Genomic DNA, 22624 nt, shown 5'->3' on the forward strand with positions numbered 1-22624 from the left:
AATTCCATGCTTTCAGGCAAGGTGGATGTAATACAGGACTAACCATAATCTCGGTTATAATGCGCAACAAGGCCTAATATTTATTCATAAACCTACATTTTCCAGCACATCGATTACTAGGAGATGCCAGCAAAGGAAGCATCAAAAGAAAGGCACTCCACATCACCAACGATGCGTATAGTGCACTCTCGCAAGGCATGAAGAATCTGCGGTTGAGCACCGATGAGCATGGTGCCTTATCGGAACACTTGGGTAAGCCTGACCATGTAGTAATTGTTAGCAGCTATTTAGTATTATCGGTAATGGTTACTGAAAGCTCGAGTTGTGTACGTGCAGTTAATTCTTTGGGCACCTTCACTAGAATTGCTCTGTTTGGAGGCGAAGACTGGGTCTCCGGCACAAGCAGCATTTTGGTAAATCGCATTCCAGCAGCATATAACCACTCGCACAGAGAAACAAAAGCTGGTAGCCATGAGTTTACGCCCACTGCTTTTGAAACGCAATTCCATTCATTTCCTCAGTACGGCAGTTTTAGAAAAGAATGCCTAGCCACCATTTTTTTCATGACGGATTGTGTGTGGTTCGTAGCGGCTAGTGGGCTTGTGCAGTAATCAGCCAATCTTCACGCGTACCAGTGGTAAGCCGACGGATCGCAACAGCCTAGAGGTCCCCTTTAGGCACTGCACTTCGCCTCGCGAGATGCCTGTAGCATTTCGCGCATGGCTAATTGACTCAGAATCGGCAAATAAACAGTTATGTGCGGGATACGTGTGTACAAGGAAAAGGATTCTAACCACAGTGCCCCTTTCGCAGCCCTTGGCATTTCTGGGCGAAGAGTTCTCGGCACTTTCCCAATATATAGCTTGGGTTATCAGTTGAGTGAAGTTGCCCTGGTATGAATGGGGGTGAGAGAAAAGGGGGACTTAAAAGCCGGTGGAGCACTATTATTTCCAGTTTATCAGCGCAGGGCTCTGTGGCTTGACTGTATTTTGAAAGAGGATGCATGAATGTCAATGTCGGTTGCGGTTGTTGCTCTACTGCGCTTTTCAATGCCGTGTTCTATTCTGCACTGAATGTCAAAAAATAGAGGGTGTGGAATAATTCTCTGTTTTTATTTAATGCTAATATTACAGTTTACTTCGCACGTGCAGTTTCTGACAGCGATATCCGTGTTTAGCGCGTAGACGCCGCGTTGTTCGTATTTCTTTCCATCGCGATAGTACGCGCACGGGAAAGTTAATGTAGTGCCAGCACGACTGAAAACCTGTGATTGTTCATGCTCCATGATCACAGCCCCGGGCACATGACCTTGTCATTTTGTATGTCACACGAGCGTTGGCCAGGTATGCCTGAAATACCCGTAGTCATGCGCATTTGTTCTCATTATTTACAATATTGTGGTAAAAGTTACAGGCACGTTGTCTTGAATGTTCGTCGTAACCTAATTTCAGCACGGCCTAGAGGGTTGATTATTCTCACCTTCGTCGACCTCCGAGCACGCCTGCTTGTTTCCACCGTCAACGAGTTGTATTTACCAGCACGAGTTCGGCCATAAACCGCGTAACAATAGTTAAGAAACGACAGTGTATTGAAGAACAAAGACGTGACGGTTTATTGCGGTTTGTTTTGGTTTTCTCTGAGACGTAGTACCGTGCTGACCTCCGCTGTAAAAATTGGAGCTGGTGCAGACTGCCGGCATGGGCGAAGGATGTCCTTTGACATACGCGCCCAAAAATTGAATACGCTGCTATTAAACCGAATCGTATCAGATCACATCAGTCTTGAGTTCAACCGAGAAAGGGCCACTGACTCCCGAAGAAAAAGTTCCGAGAATCTTGACTGGCTTAATTCTGGCCCTTTATATGATTTGGAGCTTCATAAAAGAAGGGAACAGCTAAACTGGAAAATGTACAGCGGCGTGCTGTAAGGTTGATAAAAAACAAGTACAAACGAACTGGATCCCCAAATTTATCAATGTCAAAAACCCAAAATAAATCTATTAGCGTTTTCCTTGAAGCAGGCCTCCTATCACCTAATAAATGGCAAAATTCATAGTTCCCCCGTAAGCTTCATTCAGTTTTTATTAACGCACTGCGCTTGCCATCAGCTCAACTAAAGCGTAACCTCAAACTTTCCACAATAAAATCATTCGTTTTGCTTTCTTCTATGAACGCTTAGGGAATAGAATATTTTCATTTTAAAAGTTGGGGAATGAAAAGATCATTCAGAGTGTTATCAAGAAAATATTTATATTTTATTTTTTGTTCCTATTTTAACGCCGCCTTCTCCTTTACATTGTGTGTGCAGGTCTTTTTACCGTTATTCAAAGGCTTGCGGTGATGGCCGATGTAAACAATTTCTTTCTGTTCTGTACCTTCCCTTCCTGGGCGCGGTTAAAATGTCTGCAGCATTATGCAAAAAAAAATTCACAGCGACCCCTAATCACATAGTGTTGATACTGCGATAGCGTTAGGTGATACCTCTACCAGGAGTGGCGAAATTTCCAGTGTGGTGACGTTACTTCTGTCCAGCCAATGCCAACATCCGGCCCGGTGACACCCTTCCACCTAGCCAGTCAGCGAACATTATGACCGACGACGCATTTTTTTCGATCAGGCTTCTAATGTTATCGTATAAAAGTTGCCCCAGGAAGGCGAGCTTTGGCAGCTAACAAATCATGCCCTAACATCCGCGATATAGGAATGACAGATCAGGCTCCGTAAACTTGCAACGACCTCGACCCAACAACAGATGGTGGTGAGCTTGACGCGTGCATAACAGAAAGGGCCGAATTTTGTCATTAGAATGCACGGGTGTGTTTAGTGCAAACAGCCTCGTGTAAGCATCTCACATTTAGAACTGGCGTCTGCGGTTTTCACTACACCTTTTTCATGTCCTCATGCATTTCTTCCAAGGTGTTGCCAGTGAAGAAGATGAACCTATGGTCGTCGAGCCCAATGAGGTGAGCACAACATTCCGTCTTAACACTCTCTTTTACCTTGAAGTGCATTGCATGGTGAACCTGATGGTCTCGACTGGTGTTTAAAGCTTAATGAATTTTCTTTTATATTAGTTTTATGGGGTTTAACGCCTCAAGGAGGCTGAGGAAATGAGGGACGCCGTAATGAAGCGCTCCAGAAATTTGCACTTCTGGGATTCTTTACATGCGCTGACATCGCACAGTACACAGGCGTCTACAATTTCCCCTCCAAATAAATTCCACCTCCGCGGCCGGGATCGAACTCACGTCTTTCGGGTCATCCGCCGATACGCTATATCTAGTGAGCCACCACGGCGCTCGCTTAAAAATTGTGTGGGTCACACCCAATCCATCAGGTCTGAATACGTCGTGTTTTAAATTCCGGGTTTATGTTCAACAATCATGCTTCAATATGTTGCACAAAAATTTCGGCGGATAGGCGTTTTGAGCTTCAACATCTTCTTTAAGGCGGTAAGCTCGCCATGACAGATCCCGGGATCTTTCGTGAGCATTCTGCTGCCGTAACGAAAGCGTCGCAGCGGCATATCCAACGCCAAGTGTTTGCTGCTGCGCCTGCAGATTTTGCGCACGAATATTCAATGTATTTAGCCTCTTTTCGATCGTCAGTGTGACTGGTGAGGCAGCGACCGTCTTTAAATAAACCGGAGTTCCGGCCTGCGTATTTGTGCGAAACATAAACTCGTGCAAGAATTAAATGTGCCGGTCGACATTGCGGACGACACAAGAGACTACGCTCACTACCGGATGTTCACAGGTAACTAAGTGATATAAAAAATGGTTTGGTTAGCTACAGAGGTCGCTTCTGAGCGGTCATGGCAATGATGTTGGCGGTCGGCATGAAACGAGCGTGCTATATTATTGACTGGCGCTATTATAAAAAACTTCCTCCTTATTTGTAAGATTACCCTGTAGTGCTTAACTGTATTTAGCATCGCTTAGTGCGGCCTAGGTGCATCGAATATTTCTCTTCAGTAGAGACTCCGAATATCCGAAATATTCAGATAGCTGATCGCATTCCCGTGTATTCGAGTCGCTTTGCGAATCAAGTTGTACATCTTCAAAATACGTTTAGACCATTCGACAGCGCTCTTAATTTTTCATGTATTTTGGAACATTTGGCACCAAGTTAGAACAGAGACGCCATAGTTGATGTTTCTCCGAAGGCAGTTTTTTTTTAAATTTATATATACCCAGCTAATCTAGACAAAAGCACATTTGAGCATAAAACCGTTTATGATCGCATTTGTTCTTTCATATAATGTAGGACTTCACCATAACAATCAGTATATCCGCATGTCACCTGACCGCAGGAGACTCAGACCGAACGCCCGCCGGCACCCGAATATATCCTTCTGGAACAATGGGAGGCTTATGGAAGTGGCGGCCCGTATTTGCCCGAAGAGCCGGCCTCATGGGAAGAGCAGCGGGATAAAAAAGGTAAGTTTACGATTCGCAATTGATACAAGACTGCAACACAGGCCTGCATGAATGAGTGCATATACCTTTTGATACAGCAGTAATGAAGAGAAAGAATATGCAAAGGTCTCTAAAGCTGAATTCATCGCTAATATATAATACGTTAAAAGGAAGCAGTGCTCGTTCTTTCCGCTCACACTTCAGCTGTGGAAAAGGATGAAGGATGCCGTCTATGACGTAGTCACGTCGGGAGGAATTCCCTCCCGATGTAGCAGCGACTGCGCATCACGTGACCAACGTTCCTAACCGCTTCCCCGATGACACACACTTTAGTAGTGTGGGCGGGGTCGGGATGCCCGCTTCTCTCTGGAAAGCGGCGGAAGGTTTCTTTCAGTATTGAGAACGATTCTCGTGCGTGGTAGAACGTTGTGATATCGGCCGCAGACGTTTACGGGATGCATGTGTTTTAAAAAAAATAATCACTTTTTGTAGCAACAATTGCCACTCATTCCGCTCGTATCAGCGCATGGAGCTTCTACTATCGACCACAAAAGGTCAGGTTACGGGTTGCGGCTATGCGGCAAAAAATTATTTGGATCTAACGACGTACGCTGATCGCGTGAAATGTCTGAAGGTGCCTGGACACGATCACGCGTCATTAGCTAATTCTGGGAAGCAGCGTCGTGTGGCGGCGCAACAGTAGTTTTGTAGCGAGAGCTACACTACGCTACCCAGTCGAGCATTTCGCCATGATCCGGGGAAGGCAACAGTGCGCATGCGTGAAACTGGAGAGGAGCAGAAATGGCGTGGCGCATGACGTCAGAGTCGCCGCCGCCGCTTCGCCAGCAGCCCCGCGCGCCCATCTAGGCCCGCGGGGGCCGCGCGTGAAGTGAATGCGAATGCGCGGCAACCGTAGAAGGGCAGCTGGTGCGAGACGCATGATGTCAGAGCTCTGCCGCCACCACGGCCGCGCGTATGGTCATGTGGAGGCGGCTGTGTGCATAAAAGCTGAGGTGATACGACTCGGTGTGGTGATTTCAATAGGGCACAAGGTCCTCTTAGCCGATATTATAAAGGAAAAGATTGATTTTATTAAGAAAGCGATCCTCGCATTCTGACTACAAAATGAAGAACTACCGTTGGCCTTGTGTATCTGAGAGAAACCAACCAGTCTAAATACTGTGTAGGCAGCATTGAGACAACTGCGTGTTACTTTACCGACCATAGCCAATGTTTATATCTGTCAAAAGAATGAATAAATAGTGTGTTTAACCGATTACTTCTTTATTCCTTAACATTACAGTCACAACAACAAGCTAGGCAACGTGTGTAACAAGGGGGGAACTGCAGCTCTGGCTACGTATATCCTGCCACAGCTGAGATAAGCCACTGCAATTTTTTCTGAGAACATGCTTGCCGAAAGCTCTTGTGGCCGCTTTTCCCAAAACACTCCAGTCATGTCTGTGTGTCAGGCGCCTTAACAATGTATTATTTTCCTCAGACATGCATTATGTAAATTTTTAATGTATAGTGAATTTCGGAATTTTCAAGCTGCATGTTTATTTAACGCCGCTTCAGTGATGCAATAGTGTGATTTTAACAGCCATTCTTTCGAAAGTTCTGGCCTTTTTATTGCCACGACAAGTCATTTATCAACAAAGCTGCTACCCTTTCCATCTTTGCGCCTCCAAAAATATGCATGAATTTTTTTTCCAGCTTACGACGGACGAGAAATTGTTGCGCGTGCTAACGCAGCATTGGACGACGTAATGAGGGAGGTAAGTGAACCATACACGGACATTTACGACCGTTTTCTTGGTGCTTTGACAGGTTCTCTCTATTTCTAAAAGGCGCAATCGCGGCCCAGAACGAACTTACCAGGAAATAGAGCACTGGCACCGCATGGCGGATGACGGAATTGGTTATTTGAAGGTGTATATGCAGCCAAATATCAATGCAATTACATTAGAGTTTAGGTAAGGAGCGGAATCCGCCATAGATGTCATTATATTTGTTGTTTAACCAAGAGTGGTCATGTGACCTTGTGGCATTATCGCAACAGACCCACCACATTTTGAGCACAGCTATCTGCAGCTAGCAGTCCGAATATGGCGGTCGGTGCACCGACATTTTCAAAGAAACTGACGCAAACACGCACAGATGTTGCAGCAGAAAGAGTGTTCATCATCATCATCATCAGCCTTACTACACCCACTGCAGGGCAAAGGCCTCTCCCATGTCTCTCCAATTAACCCTATCCTTTGCCAGCTGCATCCACCGTTTGCCTGCAAACTTCTTAGTCTCATCCGCCCACCTAACCTTCTGCCGCCCCCTGCTACGCTTACTTTCTCTTGGAACCCACTCCGTTACCCTTAAGGACCAGCGGTTATCTTGCCTTCGCATTACATGCCCTGCCCAAGCCCATTTCTTTCTCTTGATTTCGACTAGGATGTCATTAACCCGTATTTGTTCCCTCACCCACTCTGCCCGCTTCCGATCTCTTAACGTTACACCTATCATTTTTCTTTCCATGGCTCGCTGCGTTGTCCTTAACCTAAGCTGAACTCTTTTCGTTAGCCTCCACGTTTCTGCCCCGTAGGTGAGTACCGTTAAGATTATGCTGTTGTACACTTTCCTCTTGAGGGAAATTGGTAAACTGCCACTCATGATCTGCGAGAATTTGCCATATGCGCTCCAGCCCATTCTTATTATTCTAGTTAGCTCCCTCTTATGATCTGGATCAGCTGTCACTACCTGCCCTAAGTAGACGTATTCCGGCACAATTTCTAGGCTCTCGCTGCCAATTGTGAACTGTTGTTACCTTGCTAGGCTGTTGAACATTACCTTGGTTTTCTGCATGTTAATTTTTAGACCCATCGATCTGCTCTGCCTGTCTAACTCGTTGATCATGATTTGCAGTTCACCTCCTGAGTGACTCAGCAAGGGAATGTCATCAGCAAATCGCAGATTATTTAGGTATTCTCCATTTATTCTTATTCCCAACTGTTCCCAATTCAGGCTTCCAAATACCTCCTGCAAACATGCGGTGAACAGCATTGGCGAGATCGTGTCTCCTTGCCTGACGCCCTTCCTTATTGGAATTTTATTGCTGACTTTATGGAGGACTATAGTAGCTGTGCAGTTGCTATATATATCTTCCAGTATTTTGACATAAGGCTCTTCTACCCCCTGATTACGCAATGCCTGTATGACTGCTGAGGTTTCCACTGAGTCGAATGCTTTCTTGTAATCAATGAAAGCTATATATAGAGGTTGGTTATATTCTGCGCATTTCTCTATCACCTGATTGATAGTGTGAATATGATCTATTGTGGAATATCCTTTACGAAAGCCTGCCTGATCATTTGGTTGATTAAAGTCTAACGTTGCCCTGACGATATTAGCGATTACCTTAGTAAATACTTTGTAGGCAACAAATAGTAAGCTGATCGGCCTGTAATTTTTGAAGTCCTTGGCGTCTCCCTTCTTATGATTTAAGATAATGTTTGCATTCTTCCAAGCTTCTGGTACAGTTGAGGTCATAAGGCATTGCGTATAGAGGGTGGCTAGTTTTTCTAGCACGATGTCCCCTCCATCCTTGAACAGATCTGCTGTTACCTGATCCTCCCCAGCTGTTTTTTCCCTTTTCATTGCTTCTAAGGCTTTCTTTACTTCATCTTTCGTTACTGGCGGGATGAAGCATTGCTGTGCACTGCTGTCTTTTCTCATTAGCGCTCTGATTACATTGGCTACTGTACAGGTCTTTGTAGAACTCTTCGGCTACGTTAACTATCTTATCCATATTGCTAATGACATTGTCCTGCTTGTCTCTTAATGCATACATCTGGTTTTTACCTATGCCTAGTTTCCTCTTCACTGTTTTTAGGCTACCTCCGTTCTTTATAGCATGCTGGATTCTCTCCATATTAAACTTCCTTATGTCGGCTACCTTGCGCTTATTTATTAACTTTGATAGCTCCGTTAGTTCTATTCTATCGGTAGTGTTAGATGCCTTCATGTTTTGGCGCTTCTTAATCAGATCTTTCGTCACCTGAGATAGCTTCCCGGTATCTTTTCGAACTGTCCTACCGCCTACTTCTACTGCGCACTCCGTAATTATTGATGTCAGGTTATCGTGCATTGAATGAACATCTAGATCATCTTCCTCAGTTAAAGCCGAATATCTGTTTTGCAGCGCTATCCTAAACTCCTGTGCTTTCCCTCTTACGGCTAACTCGTTAATGGTCTTCTTCTTCGCTAGCTTCTTCCGTTCCCTCTTCAAGTCTAAGCTAATTCTAGACCTTACCATTCTATGGTCGCTGCAACGCACCCTTCCGAGGACGGCCACATCCTGAATGATGCCAGGTTTAGCGCATAGTATGAAGTCGATTTCATTTTTATTCTCACCATTGGGGCACTTCCAGGTCCACTTCCTGTTTTCTCGTTTGCGGAAGAAGGTATTCATGATCCGTAAATTATTTCTATCCGCGAATTCGACTAATAACTCTCCCCTGCTATTTTTAGAGCCTATTCCATAGTCACCTACCTCGTTGTCGTCAGCCTGCTTCTTGCCCACCTTCGCATTGAAGTCGCCCATCAGTACAGTGTACTGCGATTTTGCTTTATTCATTGCTGATTCTACGTCCTCATAGAAGCTTTCAACGGTCTGGTCATCATGGCTGGATGTGGGTGCGTAGGCCTGCACCACTTTCAGCTTGTACCTCCTATTCAGCCTAATTACTATAGCTGCTACCCTCTCGTTAATGCTGTAGAGCTCCTCTACGTTGCCAGCTATATCTTTATTAATGAGTAAACCCACACCTAGTTCTCGTCTATCCTCTAATCCGTGATAGCACAGTATGTGTCCGTCCTTTAGTACTGTATACGCCTCACCTGTCCTCCTAACTTCGCTAAGCCCTATCACATCCCATTTAATTCCCGCTAGTTCCTCAAACAGCACTGCTAGGCTAGCCTCACTAGCTAAAGTTCTAGCGTTAAACGTTGCCATGATCTTCTATGATCAAACCAATTAACCCTCGGCCCTCAGTCCCCAGCGGCTGCAGAGCAACTGACCACGGCGGCGGTCAGACATGTGACGCAGCGGAGGGTGCTAAGAATCTCTGGCTCCGGACAGGCCGCCATTGGAAGAAAGAGTGTTAAATGTGCACTTTAATCTTATCGCATTCCTATTTCAAGGTGGCTTCAGAGTCCCTATAGTTTCCTTTTTTTCCTTTATTCTAACTGGCAAAACTGTCGCGCGCAATTACTGAATCTAGGTCTCCTCGCAGAGTTCGATATTGCTATATTGCGGATTCGTGTCAAGGACAGCGAAATGTTTCCTGTCAAAACCTTTATCGCGTTTAGAATCGATAAATGGCTGGAAGATGGCTGACATCACAAAACAATGAAGAGAGAGGCAGAAATGCATGTGCCTTGTTCCTTCAAGCATTTGCGCTGTGAAATAAAATATGAATTACCCACTAACCTGTTTTATAAATCTTCTCTGTCACCCGTAGAACCTGTGCGTATCACGCTACAAGTACGAAGCGGTTTCTGAAGCAGGTCAAACCATTTATTATCTTGGAACTTCATTCACCTTAAATGCAGAGGCTGAAAATTTAATTGCCAAAATACTGCGCGAAGATGACAGAACGAAAAGAGGAACAAAGACGGACACACCTCTCTCTTCTTGTCCCATCATCTTTGCGCAGTTTTTTTTGCAATCACTATGAACAGAGCATCCCATCATGATATCTAATAGCAAACTTTAAACTACGCTGCCCCATAATCCTTCCGCTACCAGCGATAGCCTTCCCTGATCTCTAGGAAGCCAACATTACTTCTTGCCTCTCTGTGCATGCGCGGCTAACGCAGGCAATCGAGGCCTATGGGGAGACTCTCAGAGAAAGCCCGCCTTCAACTTCCCCCGATGCGCTTCCGGACCACTGGGAGGCTCCTGGCAGCGGCGATCCGAATCTTCCCGAAGAGCCATCCTCTCGGGAAGAGCAGCACGACGAGAACCGTGAGTGAGCGATTCGCAGTTGACATATGACTTGAACAGAGACCCTGCATGGAGGAGTGGATATAGTTATTGATACCGCAGTATTTAGAAGCAGGAGTCTGCAAAGGCCGCAAGCTGCTTAGTTCGCTTATCTATGATACGTAATGAGGAACCACTACTCGTTTTATTCTCGCACGCCTTTGCTGATGAAGGCGTAAAGGATGCGCTTTGTGACGTACTCACGTCGGAGGGAATTCCTTCCCGATGTAGCGGCGACCGCACATCACGAGACCGACGTTCCTCAACAAACATTAATCGTGTGCGCGGGGTCGTTGGCGGATGCTTATTTTTTTCTGCAAAGCGACGGTAGCCATATTTCAGTATAGAGAATGTTTTTAGTACGTGGCTAGAACATTTTGATATCGGCGGCAGACGTTTAAGGGATGCATGCATCTGTTCGAAAAAAACACTACTTTTTCCGTGGCTTGTAGCTTCTTCGGCTCGTATCAGCGGATGTAGCAAGTACCATTGGCCACAAAAGGTTACACGTTACGGGATGCGGCTATGCGGGAAAATTTATTTGGATCTAGCGACGTACGCTAATCGCGTGAAATGCCTGAAAGTGTTTGGAAACAATCAAGCGTTATTAGTTGATACTGGACGGCTGGGTTACGAGGTATCACAACAGTAAGATTTTATTTTTCTCGAGAACTCACATGCCGAAAACTCTTGAAGCTGACAGTATTCTTATACTTTTAACCACTATATCTCTCTTGTCTTTGGGGCACGCGCCTTCACCAAAGTATTATTTTCCTCGGACACGCATCCTGAAATATTTCGCTGTCTGTAGTGAATTTTAGAATTTTCGAGCTGGAAATTTATTTTCCGCCGCTTCAGTAATTCAGTCGCGTGATTTTAACACAATTTTTTAGATATCTGGCGTCTTTAGTGCCACGATAAGCCATTCGCCAACACAGCTACTACGCTTGCGGCATTTAACCATCTAAAAATACGCCCCAAATCATGTCTTCCAGCTATCGACGGAAGCGGAACGTTTGCGAGTGTTTACACAGCATTGGACGAAGCGGAGAGGGAGGTAAGTGAAGCATGCACCGATGTTCGCACTACCTTTCTCGGGGCGCTTTAGCAGGTGTTCTCAATATATAAAAGGCGCAATCGGGGCCCAGAATGAACTAACCAAGCACTAAAGCACTGGAACCGCATGGCGGATGACGGCCTTAGTTAATAAAAGGAGTATATGCAGCCAAATATCAATGCAATGACATTAGTGTTTAGGTAAGGAGCGGAATCCGCCATAGATGTCATAAAATTCGGTGATTGGCCGAGAGAGGTCCCGTGACCTTGTGACGTCGTCGCGACGTGCCTATCACGTTGTCAGCACAGCTATCTGCACCTAGCAGTCCGAATATGGAGGTTGCTGCACCGAGAATTTCAAAGAAACTGGCGTCACCACGCACCGAAGTTGCAGCAAAAACTATGGCAAATCTGAAATTTAATCCTATCGCTATCAACTTTGAAGGTGGCTTAAGCGTCGAGTTACGTTTCCCCTATTCTCGCAAAATTGCCTTTGCAATTACTCAATATATATCTCCTCCCAGAATTCGATAATGCTATATTGCGGATTCGTCACTGCTATGCCTGACTGCAAGGAATCCACCACTAACAAGCGCAGCGAAATGTTTCCCTTCGGCACCTTTCGCGCGGTGAGAATCGAAAGATGGCTGGGAGATGGCTGACATCGCAAAAGAACGAAAAGAGGGGGCAGAAATGCTTGTATCGCAAGCAGCACAGGTCGTCGGCCCAATATTGCAATAGGATGGTCCCATCATGGCCCTTGTAGGGTCGGTCTTTGCCAATACAGCTCCATTGTTGGTCCAATTACTTGTGCTGCTTGGGATCTTGTTCCTTCATGGTTCGGCGCTATAGAACGTCATCTGAATTACCCACCAGCCCGACCCATAGCCCTTCTATGTCACCTGTACAAGCTCTGGGCAACACGCTACATGTACGGTGCGGTTTCTGAAGCAAGGCAAACCATTTCACCTCCCGGAAGTTGATTCACCTTGATGCAGAGCCTGCAACTTTGTTTCCCAAATAAACTGCGCGAAGACGGCGGCAACAAAACAGGCACAAAGGCGGACAAAGGCCTTTCTCTTTGTCCCATTTTCTTCGTGCAGTTTTTTTTTGCAATAACTATAAACTGACCAGCCCATCATCTTCTAACAGCAACATTTAAACATCGCTGCCCCGTAAACCTACAGCTACCACCGATCGCCTTCCCTGGTCTTTTGAAAGCAAACATTACTTCTTTCCACTCTCTGCATGCGCGTCTAACGTAGGCAAGCGACGCCTTTGGGGAGACTCACAGAGAAAGCCCACCTTCGACTTCCCCCGAGGCGCTTCCGGACCACTGGGAGGTACCTGGGAGCGGCGATCAGCATCTGCTCGAAGAGCCATCCTCTCGGGAAGAACAGCACGACAAGAACCGTAAGTGTGCGATTCGCGATTGACATGAGACTTGAACAGAGGCCTGCATGGAGGAGGGGATATAGTTATTGATACAGCAGTAATTAGAAGAAGGCATATGCAAAGGCCACTGGCTGCTTGCTTCGCTCATCTATGATACGTAATGAGGAACCACTAATTGTTATATTCTCGCACGCCTTTGCTGATGAAGGGGTAAAGGATGTTCCTTGTGTCGTACTGAAGTCGGAGGGATTCCTTCCCTATGTAGCGGCGACCGCACATCAAATGACTGATGTACTCAACACACTCTCACCTTCGCGTTGCATGACCTGCCAAAGCCTATTTCTTCCTTTTGATTTCGACTAGGATGTCATTAACACGCGTTTGTTCCCTCACCCACTCTGCCGGCTTCCGGTCTCTCAACGTTACAAGTATCATTTTTCTTTCCTTGGCACGCTGGGTTGTGCTGTACTTAAGCTGAACCTTTTTCGTTAGCTTCCGTGTTTCTGCCTCGTAGGTGATTACCAGTAAGATACAGCTGTTGTACACTTTTCACTTGAGTGATATTGGTAAACTGCCATTCATAATCTGAGAGAACTTGCCATATGCACTCAACCTCATTTATACTTCTAGTTATTTCCCTCTCATGGTCCGCATCAGCTTTGACTACTTGTTCTAATTGGACGTATACCTTTACCACTTCCAGCACCTCGCTGCCAGTTGTGAACTGCTGTTTTCCTGCTAGGCTGTTATGCTGCTGGACATTACTTTGGTTTTTGCATGTTAGTTTTTAGACACACCTTTCTGCTCAGCCTGTCACACATATTGATCATAATTTGCAGTTCACCTCTGGAGTGACTCAGTGAGGCAATGTCATCAGCAAATTGCAGATTATTTAAGTATTCTCCATGAACTCTTATCCCCAAATGCTCCCAATTCATGCCTCGAAATACCTCCTGCAAACAAGAGGGCAATATCATTGGCGAGATCATGTCACCTTGCCTGAGGCCCTTCCTTGTTTGTATATTCTTGCTGACTTTATGCAGGACTATAGTAGCTATGGTGTTCCGTGTTCCAATGTGTGTGTCTACATTGGTGCATTCCAAAATTCACGCTGGCCCAAAGACAGATTCATACCAAGTGTCCCAGAGGAATGCCATTTTGCTGTATATACCTTCCAGTATTTTGATATAAGGCTCTTCTAAACCCTGAGTCTGTAATGCCTGTATAACTGCTGAGATTTACACTGACTCAAACAACTTCTCGTAATAAATAAAGGCTTTATATACGTGCTTGTTGTATTCTGAGCATTTTTATTTCACCTGATTGATAGTTTGAATCTGAAATATTGTGATGTATTCTTTAGGAAAGCATGCCGGAATGTTTGGTTGGTTGAAGTTTAATGTTTTTCTGACTCTATTAGCGATTACCTTAGTAAATATCGTGCAGGCAATGGAGAGTAAGCTGATCAGCCTGTAACTTTTCAAGTTCATGGCCTCTATTTTTTGATGATTTAAGATAAAATTTGCTTCTGGTACGGTCAAGGGTCATAAGACATTGCGTAAACAGGGTGGCTAGTTTTTCTGGCACGATCTCCCCTCCGGTCTTCAACAGATCTGCTGTTACCTGATCCTCCCCACCTGCCTTTTCCTTTCCCATTGCTCTTGAGGCTTTCTTTACTTCCTCTCTCGTCACTGGCAGGATGACGCAGTGGTGTGGGACACTCTCTCTCATTGATGTTTCCGATTTCATTGGCTACTGTACAGATTTGTATAGAACTGTTTGGCTACTTTAACTATCTTATCCATGTTGCTAATGTTATTGCCCTCCTGTTCTCTTTCATTCTTCATTCATTCTTTATTTTTCTCACTATACAGTGAAAAAGGAGCCAAGGGAAAAGCCGTTCAAGCTCGGCTTGAGTTGTCTTTGGCCCCACTTATCAAGCAGGGGCAGCAGCGAGAAAAGCACAAAGAGCAATGTCCTAGGACACAGCTAGTTCAGTCAGCATAAAGCAAAATATAAAGCAATAAAAATGAAACTATAATTGGTACAAACATTCAACTTGTCAAAATAAACTACATCACACAGCACTAATTGAGCACTTATCACATGCTACACAAAATAATAAAGATTCAGCATATGAACATGGCAATGAGATCAGAAAATTGCAGTTTAGAAATCTTGTTACCTTGATTTATATAGTCAATTAACTTACATGGTAACAGATCATGCAGAACTCGTCGACCGTAATTAGACCGGCAGGTATTTTCCAAAATGGGGCAGACGTCGTAGAGTATACTGAATCGGCTAAGCGTTGTCAGGCAATGTCGGTAAGCGTATGGCTTCCACGCTTTGGACTAATCTAATATTCTCATGATAACCTAAGTCTATATAGCTCGCAAACTCTGGTGTATATTGAACTCCTGAAGAGGTGAGAGGTAGATTGCAGGTATGGTACGTTAGCAATTATGCGTTTCCTCTTCACCGCTTTTAGGCTGGCACTGTTCTTTAGAGCATGCGCGATTGTCTCCATATTGAGCTTCGTTATGTCGGTAACCTTGCGCTTGTTTATTACCTTGGCTAGCTCTGCTAGTTCTGTCCTGTCTGTAGGGTTAGTTCCCCTCATAGTTTGACGTTTCTTAATCAGATCTTTTGTCTCCTGAGATAGCTTGCCGGTATCCTGTCGAACTGTCCTACCGCCTGTTTTTGCTGCGCACTGCCTAACGACAGTTGTCAAATTATACCTCATTGTATGCAAATTAAGATCGCCTTCCTCAGTTAAACTGAATATTGGTTTGACAGCGATATCCTGAACTACTCTTCCTTCCCTCTAACTGCTAACTCGTTAATGAACTTCTTCACTAGCTTCTTCCTTTCCGTCTTCAAGTCTAAGCTAATTATATTATGCTTGATTATGAACAATTTGAATGTCCGCATAGACGGCAGACCATTCTGTGCAAGGATATCTGGGCAAAACTTGAAGGAAAGGTGACACATTGCCAAATAAGCAGGGAGATTGAACTGTGGATAAAATAGCATGGGTGCTTGTTTTTATGTATATATCTTTAGTGCATGAAAATGACATAAGCATTGTGAGAGAACTCCTCTTCTGGTGTGTGTGTACCGATGCGAAGCTACTCAATAGCGCTTCCAGAAAAGGCACTGTCTTTTTAAATTTAAGGTTTATATTACCTATTCACCGATCTGTGCAGATTAGTACCATTGCACTGCCTTTGTTTCGCGAATGGGCAAAATATTTAACACGACCTGCTAATCTATTACTATATTAAGGAAACTACAATGCACCTAATTGATACAAAGGAACTGATGTGAAAAAGTACTACTTGCGGCCTTTTCCTCTCTGTCACGGTCCACCTTAAGAACACTGAATTATCTGGGCAGTTCTTCACTCCACATGTGCTCATTCGCTACTCCCACTGCTCGGTTCTTTTTCAGAGGACGTCAATAACATTCCTTTGCACAGCCTGTTTCTCGCCTGTGAGAAGTGCGACGACCTCTTCACTAAGCAGTACAACTTAGAAATGCATACCCGGCGGAAACACTGGCATAGCACGGAGGGAATCCACCACTGCACGCACTGCACCTACACGAGCACTCGCAAGTAGGTCTTATAGTGCCGTTCGTTGCTTGACGCCATCGTGACTTTTGAACTGGAGAGATGTCCTTTCTTCTGAAAAGGCATCTTTTGAAGCCGTAAATATTTTTAAACAGCAGAAATCGTGAAGTCGCCTTAAAAATACCCAATGAATGCTTGAATGACACGATTTAGGAACAGAGCACAACACAGTCATCAGCATTCTAATAGCAGTAGCGTGCTCGAAAGTGTCTCTTCGCGCTTCTTGTTCGCATTTTGTGTTCATTTTCTATCAAGAAACACTGCCCGCTTTTTCCAGCAAGCTTACAATTACAGTGCAAACGAGCCTGACGATCGCACTGATCGCGTTCGTTGTATTCGATGTTCGTTGTATGTGAACTTCTAATATTACACCGAAATTACAAAATCAGAAAAACAATACATATATTTGAGAAAGTGAGTTTCCGAGTTATATGCGTCTGATACTTGAAAGCAAGCCCTATCAAGGTGCCTTCCAAGCGGTCCACGGTGGCCATGTGCTCCCCACTGAGGACCTTGCCGCCAACAAACTGCTTTAGGGACACGACATAACTAATTAAGGTAAGCGTTCAAGGCAGGTGGAAATAGGTACGCCTCCTCGTCGTGGTCTTCATAATGTTCCCAGAAGTCTGGGAGCGCTCGTACTTTGCCTAAAATGCTTCATCAGTTCGTGGCTCGGTGATGTCGGCGTTAACGAAGTCACCCATGCCGGTCATGAGCCCAAGAAGGACACGTTGCCGCAAACACCTCGTGCGTCACAATCGTCTGCCACGCCTGGGTCCATCCGGCCGAGAATCTGGCGCAAGTACGCGCAGAACGTGTCAACTCCACAGCCTGTCTGGGCGTTGTCTACTCACGGTGGCAGCGCAGATTGTGGAGAGAAGATTGGGCTGGTGACCCTGGCCATGTGATCGGCTTGGCAAGCCAGGCATGCTGCGTGACTGCTATTAAAACTTCTCTAATCGCTACCTTTAGTTGATCGCCGACCTTGCGCTAATCTCACTTGCATTTTAGAGGTTTGCCCAGCCGGTGCACCCTTACCCAGTGATCACCGTTGTATTCCTTAACCCGTCGGCGTGCCTCGCCGCCGAGTTTGCGTATTTCTAATGCTGCATTTTGTTACTTTTCTGCGTCGCGATGTTCTCTTCAGAGCAATGCAACCGGGGCTGGGTGGCGTTATTCGCCATGTGCGGTCGCGGAAAGTGCGAGTTTTTATATACAGGAGTCGAGTTCATGGCGAAACCATGTTCGACCTAACCGAGTTGCACGGCTTAAGTCATTCGTTATATCTGAGACACAGTGCCACTCTTCTTACACACATTTTTACGGTAGCACCACCTTATTTCGTAATAAGCGAGTGTTCGTTATAACCGCGGCCGTTGTTTGCTGCCTCCCCAGTGTAGAAATCGGCACTCTGAAGCCGCTGCTGCGGTGTCAGAATTGAGCGAATCTCCCGTGTAGGAAATGGCCCGGCTGGTGCTTTTGGTAGCGGCCTCGACTCGGGCAAGTGGACGAGCTGCCCGCCAATTCTGGTCGACTCGTGGCCAGCCCCTCATAAGCGCATACCTTTATGGACGCTAAAGAATTTTGTGTGACTTTGCGCGTGCGAGTTTCAATGCTTGCAGAGCTGAACTGAGCAGTGGTACCTCAGACACTCCTCAATAAGCCTGATTATCAAGCATTACTGCTGAGTCGCTCACATTACAACTGAACTACGGGTGAACCGAGGTTTTCTTAGTGAGGACAGAGGAAGGAAATGTCAGCAGGAGCGGAAAGAAAGTAAGCGTGAGACGTTCGCTCACGCGGAAGAGATGCGTCAGAAGCAGGCGAAGATGCGCCTAACATCAGCGGCAGAAATATAGATGGAAGGTGCGATCGTCACTGGCGAAATCATAACCTTGAAAGAGATGTTCACACATATCTAGACACCCTTAGCCTACCGTGTCCCACGTTTTCGTTACCGAAGTACCGGAAGACAGCCCACCGCCGGTGAGCGCGCGCTGATTGCTCCTGATGCTGCATGCGCACGCGCAGCTGCCGGGAACCTGGTGCCTCCTGGCACCGTCAGGATGATGTGTGAATGTGTACTGGCTTCGCGGGCTACAGGTACTACAGTACGGTACCAGTAACGGTAACATGGTACATGCTATGCTAAAGGTGTCGACTAAAGGAGGCATCCGGAGAAGATATTCATAGTTGTGCGGTAATTCTGCTTATCCTTACCCTTCATGTATGCAGGGCTGATATCATCAGGCACGAGCGTACCCACGTTGGCAGGCGAGATTCCGTGTGCCATTTGTGTCAGAAGAGGTTCTCCCGGCCGGACATTCTGAAGGTTCACATGATAATCCACAGTGGTGAGAAGCCCTACGAGTGCAGCCAGTGCGGCAAGAAGTTCAGGGAACGCGCTCATGCAAGGAGGCACGAGCAGGTCATACACTCCCGCCGGTACCCGCTGACCTGCCCGCGGTGCGGGGCTGGTTCCGAGGACGTCACGAGGCTCAGGCGCCATACATGCAAGCCGCTGGGCACAACGGAGGGTAACGAAGAATTGAAGCGGGGCCGAGGCCGGCCACACTTAAGGGCAGACGGAACGGCGCCAAAGGTACGACCGCGTAACACAACAGAGGGTACGCCGCAGCAAGGAGGAGTGAAGCAGGGCCGAGGTCGTACACGTAAAGTAATAGCGCAAGATGCGTCTGCGCCGGCACCGTAGAAGCTTACGGGAGTTGCACTACCACCGCCAGGAGTGAAACCAGGTCAAGGTCGACCACGTAAAGAGGTAGCGCAAGATGCGTCAGCGATGTAGTGAGATGTTGCGACATTCAGCGTTCTGTACTGAATAAATAACTTTTTGTCCCATACACTTTACGTCTCCATTCCTCAAATGAAAAGCAAAAGGAAGTCAAACATTAATGGAAAAGACGAAGCCGTAGAAAACACCCCGGAATGTGATTACACCCGATGACAGCTTGTCTTGACAATGACGGGAAGGTTATATGTGGAGCCTTCCGGGGACTCCGGAACTTATTTTTTATTGGGGGAGACAAGACTTCGAGCTTATTTTGTTAGATATTTGATGCTCAGTTGCACACATTTGTAATAATTTTTACTTTCCAATGTTCAAAGGTTGATGCAAACTGTATGTGGTGATGACACTCCAGCAGTCAGAAAGACAAGAAAAGGCTTCGAAAAGAAACTGTTTAAGGATTTGACTCTAGCTCACTATGAACTGAATGACTGGACGTCGGCGGTAGGCACAAGCGTGCTCAACGGTCATGGAAATGAATGCTTGCAGTTGTTGGCCGCGATAAAGAACCAAAGCCAACTACAACAATCCGGAAAGACGTGGAAGCATTCGTACCTAGCCTTGATCAATGTAGATAAGTCTGGTCGCATCTGGCGTCACGAAGCAAACTCATAAAGCCGCGTGCCGGTGCTTCTGAGTGCGAACGCACAAACAGTGCAAATATTCACGGCAATATAAAATGATGTAGCATGGGACGTTTTATAGACGGGAAGAAATACGCATGACGAGTGATCAGTTCGGTTAAAATTTTGTGCATAACTCATTTAAATTCTGCTAAATATGATAATGTACACGGTACAGACAGTTGACTTCTGTTGGAACGACTGCTTTGAGTTATTCATATACGAAATGTTCACAACTGGCTACGAAAACAAATAGCTCAGCCCCACTTTGTTTTGCACGAAAGGAGTCCTAGAACTGAAGTGCTTCAATTGTGCCCCGCCGCGGTGGCTTATTGGTTAGGGCACTCGACTACTGATCCGGAGTTCCCGCGTTCGAACCCGACCGCGGCGGCTCCGTTTTTATGGAGGAAAAACACTAAGGCGCCCATGTACTGTGCGATGTCAGTGCACGTTAAAGATCCCCAGGTGGTCGAAATTATTCCGGAGCCCTCCACTACGGCACTTCTCTCTTTCTTTCTTCTTTCACTCCCTCCTTTGCCCTTGCCTTACGGCGCGGTTCAGGTGTCCAACGATATCAGACAGATACTGCGCCATTTCCTTTCCCCCCAAAACCAATTATTATTATTATTAAGTGTTTCAATTGTCAGAAATCTGATCCAAGCGCAAGAAATTGGAGCCAGGGGGCAGGGGTGCACAACCCCCATAAAAAACTGTTGGGGGGGGGGGGGTGGCTGCCCCCCTTGACCCTCCTGTGTCGGGGTTCTGGGTGGCTCCGTAATTCTGTCACGCCATCAAAAATTTCGGCCATAGGACGGTGCGCCTGGCCGCCTTACCATTTGTGCTCTTTTATGCTCTATAGCTACAGCCCGTCGATGGGGTAGCTGGCGTCATCTACCGAAACATCTTGACACAAGACCGGCCTAGCGAATTAGTTTTAATAAAAAAGTCTTTTCTTGACTACATAAGGTTGGCGTGTGTGTTACAGATATGCCTTCTAGAAAAGACTATATTCCATTGCGTGAGAAGAATGGGCGCGTTTCGACTTCGTAACTTCCGCTCCACTGGCAGAGAAAGCTGAACGGATTCTATTGATGCCGCCGCGGACCTAGCCGTGGAGGCAAAACTAGACTCCAAAGCGGCCTACGCTTTCAGAGAATCTGAGCCATGTCCGTTAAATCAAGCCTATACGCCGAAATTAGTGCAGCTGCCAATAGTTGACGTCTTTTCTTGTCTTACATCTGCAATTCACACTCGCCTCATCATATGCTTCCCGTCCCGGTTAGCTCAGTTGTTAGAGCAACTGCTTCGGTGAAGCGGTGGTCCCGGGTTCAAACCCCCGACCGGAACGAACTTAACTGAGTTTTGAGAAAGTTGTACAATAGCCCTCCTTTATGTGCACGGTGGTGCACAGCTGGTTGCAAATGAGTAATAACTTCCTTATTACGAATCTAAGATGTGTGGGAGTTTAGATTTTATGCCATACCTTACCTTATCGCAATGTAAATAATCAACAAAGGTTTTGCCGTGGCGACGTCGTCACGCGCACTCTACACGGCGATAATGGTGGCTGGTTGGTTAGTGTTCTTTGAACAGAGAATCGTGCTGGACTGTTTTCAATACGATGAACGCATGAATGTACAATTATTCTCAATTCGTGAGGTCTCCGTTTTAAGCAAGTTTAGACGAATTCCCAGTACAACGATGTGCATTCTGTCTACGTGACAGTAAACTGTGACACCCGAACGAACGAACTGAACGAACATAACTGAGAAGCTTCTGAAAAAAGTGTACAATAGACTTTTTTATAGCCGTATTGTAGCGCTCGGCTGGATGCAAATGAGTAATTACTCTTATTACCACCGTGAGATGCATGGGAATCTATATTTTATGCTATACATTACCACATCGCAATGTAAATAATGAAAAAAGGTTTTGCCGTGGCGACGTCGTCACGCGCATTCTACACGGCGGGACTGGTGGCTGATTGTTCTTTGAACAGGGAATCGTGCTGGACTGTCTTCAATACGATGAACACGTGAATTTACAATTATTCCTAATTCGTGAGGTCTTTGTTTTTAGCCAGTTTAGAGGAATTCCCAGTACATGTGCATTCTGTCTACATGACAGTAAACTGACACCCGAATGAATGCGGCGCAGTTTTCCATAAAGGCAGTATGTGGTGGTACGCTTTAGAAATTGGCGAGGATGCCACTCGCCTAATTTGAGGCCGAAAAGAAGCAGTAAAACTGCTCGTTCCTGCTCCACTCAGGCATAACAGTATAAATCCGAGCTTTTAAAACAATAGGACGCAAAAGAGAGAGCAGAATATATCTATTCACGCATATGCGAAAATAAAAAGCAAGTGAAGACTTCTTTTAATCCAAAGGCCAGAATCTACCAGGTAATCTATTCACATATTGGCAGAAAAGAAAAAAAAAACAGTGAAGGCTCCTTTTACTCCAATAGACCAGAATCTACAATGCATTATGAGCGCTTGAGCATTATCGTCATTACAGCGTGTAGGATATTCGCATTTAAGCCAAGCCAAAGTCTGCATCCGCAACGCCAGTACAGTGGTCGAATATTCAAGTTCACTGCACGGCCAACGCAAGCAAGCGACTCTCACTTGCGCGTTGTGGAACGATGAATAATT

General features: G+C 45.9%; 1 protein-coding gene across 1 annotated transcript in view; it reads left to right on the forward strand.

Moving 5' to 3' along the window:
* The window catches only part of LOC144108620 (uncharacterized), a 44004-nt gene extending 24749 nt beyond the window's left edge, over nucleotides 1-19255 (forward strand). The window contains exons 6-14 of the mRNA XM_077641811.1: nucleotides 106-252; nucleotides 2916-2962; nucleotides 4312-4438; nucleotides 6134-6195; nucleotides 10292-10439; nucleotides 11453-11514; nucleotides 12779-12926; nucleotides 16362-16527; nucleotides 18778-19255. Coding sequence (XP_077497937.1) covers nucleotides 106-252; nucleotides 2916-2962; nucleotides 4312-4438; nucleotides 6134-6195; nucleotides 10292-10439; nucleotides 11453-11514; nucleotides 12779-12926; nucleotides 16362-16527; nucleotides 18778-19255 — 1385 coding nt within the window. The remainder of the gene's footprint in view (nucleotides 1-105; nucleotides 253-2915; nucleotides 2963-4311; nucleotides 4439-6133; nucleotides 6196-10291; nucleotides 10440-11452; nucleotides 11515-12778; nucleotides 12927-16361; nucleotides 16528-18777) is intronic.
* The last annotated feature ends 3369 nt before the right edge of the window (nucleotides 19256-22624 follow it).

This window comes from Amblyomma americanum, chromosome 10 (assembly GCF_052857255.1).
Source record: "Amblyomma americanum isolate KBUSLIRL-KWMA chromosome 10, ASM5285725v1, whole genome shotgun sequence".
Classification (NCBI taxonomy): Eukaryota; Metazoa; Arthropoda; class Arachnida; order Ixodida; family Ixodidae; genus Amblyomma; species Amblyomma americanum.